This window comes from Syngnathus leptorhynchus, chromosome 11 (assembly GCF_054491065.1).
Source record: "Syngnathus leptorhynchus isolate UIUO chromosome 11, UIUO_Slep, whole genome shotgun sequence".
In the NCBI taxonomy this organism is placed as follows: domain Eukaryota; kingdom Metazoa; phylum Chordata; class Actinopteri; order Syngnathiformes; family Syngnathidae; genus Syngnathus; species Syngnathus leptorhynchus.
In genome coordinates this window covers 10,477,343-10,492,209 of record NC_141205.1, presented here as the reverse complement: position 1 = coordinate 10,492,209, position 14,867 = coordinate 10,477,343, and the positions used below count along the sequence as shown (strand labels likewise).

The window sequence follows — 14,867 nt, the reverse complement described above, 5'->3', positions numbered from 1 at the left end:
GATATGTGCACCACTGTTGATGTTTGACTCCATACAGGAAACAAAATTAGGGTACTCACAATCATTTCACAAATTGTGGTTTATATGTGTATTTTTATCATTTGCAACAATCAGACCATAAGGGACAACAATTGTAAGTGCTCTCTCTCTCTCTCTTTTTTTTTTTTTACATTTTTGAAAATAAGAGGGGGCGGATCTACCTGAGTGGGCGTGGCACGTGTGTGAGGATGACCTCCATGCACCTACTTCTGGACTACAATTCTGCTGTTTGGGCACAATTTCCACGTGACACTCATCGATATACAGCACAGTGCCTAACAAGTCGTTGGCACTTTGCAGTAAATGTTGCTGCTACCTATTTTTGCAATAAATGGAACCGGTGAGTCAGTTGAATTGTTTGTATTAGCATGCAAGCTGTAGCCTAGAGTTGCTCACCATTGTTGTCAGAAATGAAACTTGGGCAGCAGTTGCTTTAGTGCTGCAACACTTGTCAAGTATTTTATTTATCTATGAATGGATAATGAAGTGCATTTTTCAAATAGTTGTGGCTGACGGCCATTGAATTTCACCACTGTGATTTGCAGTTTAAATTGAAGTTGTCATTTTTGTACTGGATTTATTTTGAGTTTATCTGCTTATTAATAAATATTTTAGGAGTAGAATTCGATTGTGCATTGAATATGTCTCGTTTTATTTTTATTTTTAATTGAATAAATTAGATTTAAGTTTGTTTTTTTAAAGGGACAGTGCATGTTAATAAACATTTGCATGCTATTTTGCAAGATTTTGGCTAGTTTTCATCTACACTACCTTGGCAGATTGAAGTTACAGTTTAAGTATAAAACCAAGTGAATTTCATTGCAAATGTCACATGACCATGAGCCATGTACATAATGCAAGCCGGAGGGCATTTTGATGTCAATTTCAGTCGACAGTAGGGGGCGATGCAGGATAAAATGTTTGCCCCCTGAAAGGAAAACAGTTGGATTAATCTTGATTCTTATTTTATGAACGCATTATTATTCAAAATGCAATATTCTAGGTTAGACTAGTGAGTATGGATAGAACATATTGCTAATACAATTTTGAATGAAGTTCCCTTTTCATTTCATCTACAGTATGGCATGTCTGAGTCTGAATTGGCTTTATGGGTGAATCCAATCCCTCATTAAGATTTCACTTAAAACATTGCCTGTGGGATTAATAAAGATTTTATGTGCCCTAATTTCCAATGGGAAGAGAAGAAGATTACAGTTAGAGAAAAAGGTGTCAAGTGACCTCTTGTTCAAATTTCTATTTAAGCATATCATTTCAACACTTGCTGGTTTGCGATACTTGAATTTGAGTGTGAATTGTCAAAGTTGAAAGTATTTGCCGCTTTCTCCGATTTCTTCAGTGTGTTTTCTAGACTTTCCCCGCAACTCTTCCCGCCTTCTGTTTTTTTTTTTTGTCTGGATGACTTTCAGTAGTTTCTGTGTGCATGTGAGATGGAAGTTGACACGTCATTTTGAAGGAGCGTACAAGTGACACGGGGCGAGAGAGAGAGAGCGAGAGCCAGACTGATGGGTATTGACGGTATTGTTTCAAGTCTTTGTCCTCAGGTAAATCAGTTGAATGACAGAATGGTGCCAGCGATCAACAAATGGCCTCCAGAGGATATGGCGGGTATCTCCGACACAAATTCGGGAGATGCTCAGTCAGGCGCCTGTAGTTGTCTGCAAGACTGAGCGGCTAGGAATGCTCTTTTTTCAAGGCCATCTTGTGGTACGGATGTTCTTCAACTCAAGATTCTAAGGACATTTATTATTCCGTTTTTGCAAATGAAAAGCTATCTTTTCTGTGACTGATTCTGTAAAGATTGCCGGCTGATATTTGCCGTTTTTTTAAATGACACACGAACCCCCAAAATTGCTTACTATGGCCATAAAAGAAACCAGCTGTGTTCACTCCCACAACGGCGCAAACACCCCTTTCTAGCTGAACATATTTGTTGATCTTTGAAATACACAACATCATGTGTGGCACCAGTCTTGGAACTTTTCAGGCACAACTCTTTAATATTCATACTGCTTCACCATGTCTAAAGTTAAAGCCACTATTGTATTGTTATTTAAAAGAGCCTCACTCTGTCTTTATTCTATTCCATATTACTCCTGCATTGCAATCAGAAAGAATGATGGAATTCCCCTGATTAAATCTTGATGCTAGAGATACAGTTTGATGGACAGCAAGGCCACGTGGTCTGTAATTGCATTCATCGCCATTAGGCCACTATCCTAGCGTACATCTTAATGTCTCAGGTCATCTGGTGCTACGGCCTAACCACCTGCTAGGGAGCTTGCTTCACTCATAACTCGGTTGGATTCAAAATAAGTCTGAAGCCAGTACATTAACCTCAGTGTCGTATGATCTACCAGATGTCATCAGATAAGCCCGTATATGGCATACTGTTAATTTCAGCCATTTTTAAATTTAGTCTTGGTTTTAGTCCAGTTTTAATTGCACTTTTAGTTTAGAATGATGACAATTAATATTCATTGAGACGCCTACAACTGTATAATGCTTTCTAGATTAACAGTAGAATTTCATTTCTCCAAATGAATTGAATGGGATCAATACTCCATAGCTGCATGTGGAAAAATCGATCAACTTTAATAGAATTGTTGTGCGTGTGTGTACCTACTTGAATCACAATGGCTCATTTAAGACTGTTTTCACAGCTTGGCAAAAAAGGAAAACACACCACAGTAATGTAGCTTTATTGTTTTTCCAATCGCAAAAGTGGGACAATCGCTGTTCTTCTTTTGTATGGATTGCGTAATTGAATCAGCAATGGAAGCGACAACCCAATGGGAGCCCGACCAAATTGACTGGACTAGTTTGACGACATGATCTCATTTTCTCAAAGGTACAAAAACACTATCTTACCGTCCCTACTTCACCTATAGAATAAATGTGCCAATGTGTATCAACTTTATTTCCAACTTGGAAGAAACTATTACTTTTTACGGCAATTTTCTCTACTTCTGCCACGGAATGCAAATTTGGCTTTTTTTTGGAATCAACCAAAAAAGCGCAGGAGCAGCATGTTCACCTGGGCCATCAGCACAAGTGTATCTTTGCAAGTCGGCCATCAGCTAAAATGGATTGTACCTAATTTCCAATAAGGTGCTTAAGAGCGAGCCCTAATCACACCTTTAATTAGAATCCGCTGGTCATTAGGAAGAGATAATTCCATGAAAAATACTACCTCTCTCGCTCTCTCTGGGAGCACAACGGTGTCAGATGGACCGAGGCTCTTATCGCATCAATTCTTCTCTCAACCGAGCGTGCGCCACGGGAACTTCCTATCGAATGACACGCAGTTGTTATTGCTGTTACTGTTAAAACGTCAGTCACATGCAATTGGTGATTCTTTTTGTGTAGTTGTTCTTCTGCTTGTTCATGATCTTGAGGTTGTTTTGATATTTCTGATTGATTATGGTCGTTGATTGGATTTTGCATTGCATTTCAAGGTTCTATTTTGCACATTTGCTGGGGGAAAAAAAAGTCACAGGGTCTTGTAGTGAGATAGGGTTTACCAAATTGAGTCCCCAACTCTGTAAAAGGTTTCAAATCAGACAAGAGCAGAGCAAGAAATTCCCTCGATTGTACTTTGGGGGTTGAACCGCACCTCGCTGCATAAATCCAATAACAATTTTTTTTTCCCCGGCTACTTTTATATCGATGAATTCTTTGTTTGGAGGTGTCAGTCATCCAAACACAAAGAGGCTCGGGTGCTGATACACGAACACAGCCACTCTGATAAGCGTCTGATTCTCCGTGTCTGTTATGTGCTATCTGCATTGTCTCTTTTGTCACTTGGTTCATTGTACGTCTTGTGTTCCAACTTACGTGTCTTCCGATTCCACGCGTGAATGGATATATGGTGGCGCTTGCTTAATAATGTCCTGACCGTTTCATTACAGTAATCGTGGCCGGGATCGGCAGCGGTGGCAGGATGACTTAGAGCTGAGGGCAGCGCCTCATTAACTCTGCGTGACCAACGAGCGACGCCCTCAAGACACATCGGAATTGCCTCCAACCCGCCCGCCGCAGCCAAAGTAAAGATTGTGTTCCTTTTCTTTGAATCACATTTCAGAACATTGTGTAGCTGCTTTTGGTTCAATACGAGGCGTGATAGAGGGAGATCAACCTGATTGTACCTGCGTACAATTTGAGGTTTTTTTTTTTGCCTGTAGATGCCACAAAGTTGTCAGTTCAGCTACGTTAAACACAATACAAGCAACATAAACAAATAAATTTAAAAAAAAAATACTGTAAGACAAATTGTGTATACTGACACAATTTTACAACAATAAAAAAAAAAAAAAAAACATATGACTAAATATTTAATTTGTGACAATGCAAGTCAAAATTGGACTTCAACCACCAGAGTTCAATGTTAAAATCTCACCTCTGCAGAACCTGCCGCCTCATGGCTGACACTAATGGGGAAACATGCTGTGTCACACAAGTGGATGCCTTGAAATGGAGGAGAGGGGAGGTCTTTTTTTTTTTTTTCCATGCGTAAACAAAACTTCAGCAACCCGCTGGGCACTTAAGACGCAGCATCACTAAGAACACTTTGCAGCCTGGGATGAGTAATGTGGTGGCACGGCCTGGCGGTTATCCAATCATCAGTGTGAGCTTTGAGGTGAGACGGCAACAGATGCTATCTCGCTTTGTTTTCTTCCTGTTGCACACATTGTAACGTATATACTCGTAGTTAGTGACAATGGCTAGGAAGAGGGTTCTATTAAAAAGTAATTCAAGTCAGTAACTATTTAAGATTACTATTATTGTTTTTTATTATTATATATGGATATCATTATTATTATTAATAATACGACTCGGAACATCTTCCGTTAAATATATTGCAATTTGACAAGAATAAAGTTAGACGGAAATGTCACAATATGACAAGGAAAAATAACAGTATTGTAGTAGTAGTGTCCTCATGCAAACCAAACAAATAATGCAACAATGTTAAGCCTGAGTTTGAATGAATGGACATTCATTGAAATCTACAATTACCACATTCTAACAAGCTGTTGTTGATGTATCTTTTTGTGTCACTTGTGTGTTGTTGTTGTTGTTGTTTTTTTACACGCTTTGTTCAGTGTCCTTGAGTGTTAAGAAAAATCGGACTGAAAGAAACTGCATGTTTCCTAAGATAAATGAGCAGAAAGCAAGCAGTAATAACATGGGATGTTCGCCAGCACGCTTCAATGCTGACACCTTTACGGTTAAGGCTGTGACATCACGTGCTCTAAAAATAGCATTCCTGCAGCACGCGGTTGATACCTGACAGTGTCGAACCAAAGAGCCGTACTACTACAGTAATAGTTAACACCAAACTCTTTACTTTTAATTTCTGAACTGCACAAGTGACACTATTTTATCTTTTTTTTTGACCCCCAACCTGCTTGCAATCAGTTCCTGATGGTAATTAATGAGGTGATTAATTGCTGAATTGATCCACTGATCGATTTGAAAACAAAAAAAATCAGAAGAGAGCTGAAGTGTAATTGCTGAGATATTTAAGTGCTTTAATTGGATTCTAGTATGCGTTTTGCTGAGGATGTAGTATTACATATGCAACCGTGTAATTGTCAACAAATTGAATTCACAAGAATTTGCTAAGAAGATAAAAAAGTGAGGCTCTTCAGTCGCCAATGATTTCATGTCCAAGTGGAAGGTTGGGTGGAGTTGAAGGGAGGGGGAGGCGGCGGCGGTGGTCCGAGTGGATGCCGGGTGCTGCAAAAGGTGACCCTGAGATCCAGGCGGCCTTGTTCATTTCGACAGGCTGCGAGCACACCGCTGACAGCCAGTCGGCGAGTAGAGGTGAACCCCGGGGGAGACTTAATGGAAAGAATTTAGATGAACGATCTACACAGTGCGGCGGCACGCCATCGTGTTGATAATCTGCTCGGGAGGTAAACCCACGTTTGGACCAGCACCAAATTGTCATCCATATCCCAGAACAAAGGAAAATGTTATAAAATGTCAAATGATTTGAAAGAGATCAAATTGTTAATGCGCAAATTGAATGCACAGTACAATAAAACTTTTCTTTTATGGCCTTCTCACAAGTAGAAAAGAATTCATATATTAATCTATAATTGGAAAAAGTTGGCAAGAAGAAATCTTTATGTCCATCTGGTGCAATAGTAGAGTCAAATCAAGCTGCTACACCTCATCATATTGCAACAATTGAAGCATGTTATTGATAAAATGCAATCTGGGAGGGGAAAACTACTGAGAGAAGATCCTAACTTTCAAATTCTACATGCCACTATTGAGCTCATGTGGAACACAGTCACACCAGAAAGAAATTGAGTGAACAGATTGGAAAAAGGACAAGCTTGACCAAGCAGCTGCATGATGTATTTTCCAGAAGACACAATCTAAAGTTAAAGAACTCTTGTGAGGTCTAATGCACGCTTAGGCCACATACGCTTGGTGATATTGTTCATTTCAAGGCTAATTAATACACAATTTAAAAGGACAGAATAGCCTACTCCCGAGAACGGTAAACAAACACAGTGCAGCTCTTCTTCTGGGTAGTTGACCTTCCGGCATGCTTTTGACAGTACGGCAATTTTCCCTCTTAGAACTGCTGGGTTTATAATTGGACCGATTCAGTTAGCCAACCCAACTTTGGGTTGCAAAAAAATATATATAACCCTATCGTTGGGTTGTTACGGGCAAAACAACCCAACTTCCCGGATCGGTCTTATTATTGAACCCAAATTGGTTGAAAAACATTTCTACAGGTCTCGTTAACTCAGATAACCTAAATATCCGTGCTTGAAAGCGTTCAAATAACATAGTGACGAGGTGAACAGATGTTCCTCCCGTCTGGCAGTTTGCTGTCTCCAGGCGATGTCTGTCCACTCCCCTTACCCCCATTGGAGAGCACCCATCACAGCTCCTGCAAAACTTTTACTTGGCAGCTGCCACGTCATGCCAATTGCACACCGTCCAGCACCAGGCACCAGTCAGACATATGTACACTATTTTTTTTAAATTTTGTTTTACACCTAAATGCTTCCGCTCAAACCCTGTGGTTTACTGGTGATTGGATAGAATCCAGCAACCTCTACGTCCAGGTCTAGGTCCATGCAGCTTCTCATGCAAATTCCTCTAGGATAGATTTCAGCCCACCCACGACCCTCAGATCAACTGGCCACCAGTCTAAAGTTCTGCCAACCTGCAGTTGAGTGGCGACTAGTCTCGGGTAGACCTTGTTTTGCCAAAACTCACTTGAGATAAGCTCCATTGGCTGGCACCCAGTCCAGTGGTTTCCCCAGCTCCACTAAACAAAGGTCTGCTCTAGCTCAGACATGGCACCGCCATGGTCTGGTGATCGGCTCAGGGTGCTCCTCACCTTCTCTGAACTAACGACTGCTCGATTCCAACTCAACCATAATGAGTACAAGCGCTATGGCAAATGGCTTGATGGCTTACTTCCCACATTTATAGAGATTGTCTCATCAAGAGCGTGCAGCTTTCTTTGTAAAACGAAGCAGATCTATAGTACGCTATGCAATTACTTCCATCCCTCACCATTCCGAAAAAGTTTTGCGAAAAGGTCACTCGTGTCCTCCTCGAAATGGAAATCCTTAAAGAGGAGATTTTCTAGCCTTTTGTAACCTTTACACAAGATATTCCAGCGACTTGACTCATTGTGCGCGACGGAGGCTCCTCACAGATCTATACTCAACAGTGGGCGTTTGTGTGTGTGGGTAATCAATAGCATCTGGGCATTTGTCTTGTCTAATCACCTGGTCACACCCATTGATCAGGACAGCTAGGGTCAGATGAGCACGACCAATTACCAATCAAAACCGGAGAGACATTTTTAATTGTGTGCCGAGTGGAGGGCTCGTAGCACCTGCACTCCTCGGCCGTATGTCGTAATTGAGATGCGGACGGATGGAGGTCAACTTGTTTGCGTGTGTGACAGCGAGGCTCAAATGGTCCTTCCCTCCCAAGGGGGAGGGGGGGGGGGGGTTCGCATGGACCACTCGGCCCTCCTTGCAACTCCAATTTGCGCCTCACTTAGTCGCGGCACACAAGTGAGCGGGCTGTCGCTGCGTTGTGAGACTTGTGGATGCGTTCAGGTCACATCGTAACTAAGTCTGCTGCGATCAATTAGAGTGAAGAGACGAGAGCAGGGGGGAGACACATGGGGGGGGGACTGAAGAGATGGAGGTGGGTCTTTGAAACCAGATCACTGATAAGCTGTCACACACCAAGTGTAGACTGCATCAGGTAAATTTTTCTCGGGGGAGGTCACGTGACGTAAGCCGGCTTTTCGATTGAAGATACCCCGCTCATTTATCTTTAGCGAGTTTGTTTGTTAATAAGCGGAATTACACATAAATGACTTTATTGATTCCCACTAAGCTTTTTTGTGGAGTGTTTGTGTGGGCCCATTAAGGATTGGTGCAGATCCAGGCATTTTCTTTCACATTGCCAGATTGGACATTTATCAACATTTTCTTTAATTTCGCCATGAATAATGCATGAGTCCAAATGACAACACTAGTAAAAGAAGGTTGGTGTCTGCAAACTTCTAGAAACTTAAGTTTGACAATAAAGAAATAAGTTTGTGGCATGGCGCAGTGTTGTGCTCCCATGGTTTTCCATCTGTACTTCTTTTTCAGGCTTTCTCCACAGTCTTGCTTGTCTGAAGACATGTTTAATTGTCATTTGACTAAGGTGGCACGCATACAAACGTGCACACACACACACCAAAACAAATGCTACCACGCACATCAATTAAGTCATACAAACTAAAACAAACAAAGATATTCAAATACACAAAACTAAATACATGCAAAAAAGAAACAGGCTAACAATAACTTGCACAAAAGCAAAAACACAAGCAATAAGACCAACATAGACACACAAAAACATAAAAACAAAAGTGTAGGACATTACCAGTGCAGTGTCTGTTTTCTGTTCACTTAAATCTGAAGCGACTGTTTTTTCATTGTTGTGTGTTTTCGCAACAAAAGGCTTGATTAAATTAACATGATAGTGCTCCGACGTAAAAATCGATACCAAAGGTCCATGAGAAGGACACAGACCCCGGAGGGCTCCTTTGACTCTTTCTCTAGTTGAGGAGCATTTATCCTTCTCCTCGTCCTCTTTGCGTCTCTAATCTGCTCCCCCCTCCCGGGCTTTTAAATATTGAAACTGAATTTTTTTTTGCAAACCCACCCAGGTGTTATGACATATTACAAGACTTCTGCCCAGTAAACAAATATTGTTACGAGCGAGCCGTGTTTATAATATAAAAGTTGACATTTTAATGCATATCGGGCCTCTAATGGATGTTCCATCACCATCAGCCCCCCGATATAGATGGATCGCGCCTTTTGTGTTTGGGACAGGGCCTCATCAATCTCACCGACCGCCGCCCCTGCAACAGAAAAAAAAAAAAAGAGGAAAGCAAATTGCTGTATTTTAATTAATGCACTGCCTCGCCTCTTAGAGGCTCAGCATCTTTGAGCGTGGAACTGATGAGATGGAAGCTGGGAGAGGCGGGGGAGGTGGTTCTTTTAGTTGCATTCGTCGGCAAACTTTCAAATGAGCGTCAAAGTTAGCTCGGTGTGATGGATGAGTACCGAATGCCGTTTGTCATCGCGCTTCTCCCGGTCGCTGCGTTAGCTCGTCGTCCCTGCCGGGGCAGCGCCATAATCGTATTGATAATGAGACCCGCAATTAACAATTAATCTCTTTAGACCAGCTAAAGCAAACACGTCGAGTCATTAAAGCAGCAATGTGGGACATATTTGAATAGGTGTGATGTGTCGGATATGGAGCATGTAATCATGCGTGCGACTCTTTGGGTTGCTGCCATGTCATACAAGGGTGTGCCAAAAAAAAAAAAAAACAGGCTGAAGTGTACACACGTGTCATGTCTGGATTTGAAAAGACACTGTATTAGTTTTGAATTCAAGGCCAACATTTTTCACTGTGTAGTATTATTTGGATTTGTTGTTATATTAATAAATACTATGTAGACTTCTCTGAAGCCTTTCCGGTTTTACAAAAGCAGCAGTTGAATTCTTTAATTTAATTTTGTCGTCACCTATCATAACGTCAATGCCCAACTGTAAAGACTGCCATGTACTATAAAGTAGGTATCAAAAAAATCGACACACCATTGTTCAAATGCCTTTTTGAGATATGAGAAGATATTTGTAATCTTCTCCTTTAAATTTGATAGAATTTCACAGGGCCCTATATATCTTGAATCTTATCCCAATGGGACACCTGAGTCAATGGCTTTCTCATCCATCCATCCATCCATCCATCCATCCATCCATCCATCCATCCATCCATCCATCCATCCATCCATCCATCCATCCATTTTCTGAACCGCTTTCTGCTGGAGCCTATCCCAGCCGTCATCGGGCAGTAGGCGGAGGATAGCCTGAACCGGTTGCCACCCAATCGCAGGGCACACAGAGACGAACAACCATCCGCACTCGCACTCATACCTAGGGTCAATTTAAAGTCTTCAATTGGCCTACCAACCATGTTTTTGGGATGTGGGAGGAAACCGGAGTACCCGCAGAAAACCCAAGCGGGCAAGGGGAGAACATGCAAACTCCACACAAGAAGGGTCGGAGGTGGAATCGAACCTGCACCCTCCTAACTGTGAGGCGGACGTGCTACGCAGTGCGCTACCAAGCCGCCTGGCTTTCTCAAATGATCTTAATTTTTGCATTCCAGTCTCAAAGTGTATCACAACATAGGATAAAGAGGAGAATTCATTTCTTTTTCTTGCAAAATTGTGGGTGGGCACCACGTCAATAGCTTCCACGTATATTGCCGTGACCCCACCATGCGTGTCCCCTAAGCTCCGATCAATACCACCAGCAAATTGTACACCCCGACAGAACCCCCCTCCCACATGCATGAACTCTCTTGGGGATTAATGCGTGCCTCTTCAACATCATTATCATACCTTATAGCCTCTTCTTTGAAAGGGCACTGTCAGCTAAACTGCTGGAGGGACTCAATTAATGGGATCAGTCCAGGACTGGACCACTCGAGGCTAAGTGTAAGTGATGACAATGGGCATCTTTTTTTCATGCATTAATATGGAAGGATCATACAGCAGTTACTTTACTAACTGAGTCATTATATTGTCAAATGAATCTAGTCATATTTAGATTGAATCGTATTGGAATTTGAGTCAATTGAACAAGATTGCATTTTGGAGTTGACCTGTTTTACACAAAGCATACAGTCATTGAATGCCGTGGTAGTAACCAATGTGAGAAGTTCCTTTGGTTTGGAAAAAAAGGAGGTCGCGTGGGATGAAGTGAGGAAGGAGAAGGTGTTCACCTTGGGAGTGGCCATCCATTACAAAAATGGCTAAAGCTCGCTCTGTCACACTGTCACTGAGACGCCACCTCCTCACCAGCTGAAAGGTCACCTCACGCTACTCTACATCACTTCGTCCCTCACACGCACAAGCGTGCACGTGCGTGCACACAAACCAAATTTGCAGCCATCGTGTATTTTGTATGCAACAGTATCACTAATACACTAATTATGTATGTTTAACTCATAAGTATATATCAGGGGTTGGGAATCTTTTTGGCGGACAGAGCCATACATGCCCATTTTTACAAATAATTTCCCATGAGAGCCATACCATTAAAAAAACGATAGGTAAGATACAATTAAATGCATGCATTTTAATTGAGATCAACATTTTTTTGAGTGATCTAATGTATTCCTTTTAATAACGTCACCAAAAGAGCCATAGGTTTTTTTGTGAAAAAGTTTGTGCACCCCCAATGTATACAACTACAGTATATATATATATATATATATATATATATATATATATATATATATATATATATATATATATTTGATGTTTTTCATTCAACAGTTGTATTGATTTATAGGGAAGCATGCAAATCTTTTGGCTTCACATTTCACGCCACAATTACGTCTTCAATTGGCCAATATGAGAATGCAGCTTGGTAATTAGCATACCATTCTTTAGGCAGCTAATTAAAGGTTGCCATGGCGACCGTGGAATGTCGACTGTAAAATGAAGATATTTTAAAAAACCCAGGCAGACGGTTCACAGCGACGTGTCGTCTCTGAACAATGGAGCCACTCGCTTGAGAGCATCGGAATATCCACTTTTGTTTATGATGACAAATATGGATTTTTAGGTATATGAATTGAGTTTTTTTTGTCTTTACTGGTTGGCATATGTAAGCCGGTACAGACGAAGCGGCTATTATGTGACGCGCAGGGTGAAGTAAAATGGCAAAGAACAGGTAGACGTAGAAAACTCTTCCTCGAGCGTCAGGATTGACAGCCATGACATCATCGCTGCCGAGGAAAAGGTTAATTGTGTCTAATTTAAGACTGTTTGCATTTTCTGTCATGGTCCACCTGACCTTTTTGTTTGGCACTCTAATGAAAACCTGTGACACGCCTCCATTCTCTCTTTCGGCCACGCCTACTTGTTGTAGCTCAGCCCTCAGGCTTCATTTGAAGCTAATGAGTTTGTTTTTCCAGCCATTCCAAAAGTTGGGCTGACATTGCGAGAAGGCCTTTGGTTCAAGCTCAGTGTGAAACGTACACAAGTTGTGTTGAAGTATAATCAAAGTCCAGCGCCGCCGTTCTGCTCTCCTCATGTAATCGCTTTTGCAGAAAGGACCCTGACAGGAAACAACATGACTTTGACTTCCCGCCATGAGTCATCTATTGCAATCACAAGGCGAGCGACCTGCGTCTGATATTGTTCCTGTTCCCATCAGTGGCGCCGTCCTGCTAATAATGCACGTCACCTTTCATTTCCACCAGGTGGCACATTTAAATTTTTCGTGAACCTGTTTTTTTTTCCCTCTCCATACATTCTCCCATGAATTGCATTTTCTTATTTTTTTTTACCTTCCTTCTTACACACAGACTAGTTTGAAGCAGCCTGTACAGAGTTCCCGCCAGTAATTAACAAGCAGAAACAAAATAGGAAGACGCATCCCGCCTTTTAATTGGCGTAACATCTCACGCTGTGCAGGAGGTGTCAGCCGCAGCACTACCCTAACCCCCTCACACGCACATGCAAACAGGTTTTTTCCATTCTCTGTATAAACTTGCCTTCTATTAGCACCGGCCAATCAGTAGCCCAATGAATTGCTTGCTGTGATTTTCTGCAGACAAATATGAAACAATCTCCCAATTAAATTGGTGGTGGTGCTTTGGGCTGTGAAATATTCCACACACTTTGCATCATTGACTTAAATCCATTCCATCCTCCTAACAACAACTATGTGAAATTGTTTTTTTCAATCTGGGAAAATGGCACTATATAAAAACTTTAATTTATAAAAACATACAGTAATAATTATATAAAAGTAAAAATCTTTTATCAGACCGCATCAATGGCTGAACAATCGTTAGCTCAATCTTAATTCAAACCACATCAAGACCTATTGTTATGATTTAAAAATATAACTAAAAATAACGGTTTAATTATGATGAGAAATAAAACACTTAACACAACCTACACAACAGGATATCCATTGTAATTAAAACAAAAATAGAATACCACACACACAACTGCTCATAATGGGGGGATAAAAATCTGGAGCATAATTCTTATTTTAAAAAATAATTAACACTTAAAACACACACTATTACAGTATCTCTAACAATAATTGTCACAACTACCTGCACTGCAGCATAATCATTAAGAGTTACCTTTAAGAGACTTCCAATAATTGGACTTTGATTAGGTTGGTTGGCGGGATATTTGTCGAACAAACATCTTCCACCTTCAACACAACAAATTTATGCCCCTATACAAACATTTGTTTTCTTTAATATCACTGGAAATCGCACCATTTTATTGCCACACATTCATTGACAGTCCTGTTTGTATAAAATAATAACACAATTGTCTGAAATAAGAGATTAACGGACTGTATAAATATTTGTCTGTTTTGCGCATAAGCTATCTCTTTGGCTAGCCCTAATGGAGTCTTATCATTCGGAAGCAATTTCACACCGTTCCGCCCCTAATTGAACAGCCTGTTTGTTCCACTTTCATTCCGTCCCACCTACCTCACGGCGAGCCTGCGGGATGGACCATGAGAAATGACACTCTTTGCGACTCATTGAGCGTCGCTCGGCTAAAACAAAGCTCACAAACACGCACACACACACGCTATGAGCACGTCTTAATTGTTTTATTTTAAATCCATTGTGATATTGTATAGAGGTGGAATGTTGAAAATGGTGTACAAATATTTTTGGCCTGACTGTAAAGTATACATTGATAAGTTCTTTCCCCGTCCCTATTTTTTTAGCAAAATTACAGTCTTTGCAGTTTAAAAATTGCACTCTACTACATTGCAATGTCGATCTGAATTTGATTAATTGTTCACATGATCTTGGGCCTTCCAAGCTGAGATTCAAACCCATCACCTCAAAACCTTGCGCCTATCTTATACCTGGACTTTTTTTTTTTATCATTTAAATCCGATGAGAAAGATCAATGTGCAGTGTTAAGGCTTTTTCCCCCTCCTACCGTTTCACTCTGGACTCCTCGCTAACATAATGGATGCATAGGCCTGCAGCCACTACCCCCCTTGGCTCATACATCACCGAATAAAGGTTAAGCAACTGAAGCCTCCTCAGACGGCGGTTCCGGCAAAGGGCACATGTAGCACACTGAAGATGATAAAAACCAGTGCGCAAAGTTTGTAACTCGCAGAGGATGGCAGACTCTCAGTCCTTAAGACAAACGAGCTGATTAAAGGACCGGATGA

At 41.2% G+C, this 14,867-nt stretch overlaps 1 protein-coding gene across 5 annotated transcripts in view; it reads left to right on the top strand.

Moving 5' to 3' along the window:
- Positions 1–218: 218 nt before the first annotated feature.
- nxph4 (neurexophilin 4) overlaps positions 219–14,867 on the top strand; it is a 52,794-nt gene continuing 38,145 nt past the window's right edge. For 2 of the 5 annotated variants that reach the window (XM_085925055.1, XM_085925057.1), the window contains exons 1-3: positions 219–379; positions 3,969–4,103; positions 4,465–4,696. In XM_085925055.1, the coding sequence (XP_085781181.1) occupies positions 4,640–4,696 (57 nt within the window). In that variant the 5' untranslated portion in view covers positions 219–379; positions 3,969–4,103; positions 4,465–4,639. The remainder of the gene's footprint in view (positions 380–3,968; positions 4,104–4,464; positions 4,697–14,867) is intronic. The other 3 variants (XM_085925058.1, XM_085925059.1, XM_085925056.1) reach the window with 2 other exon arrangements.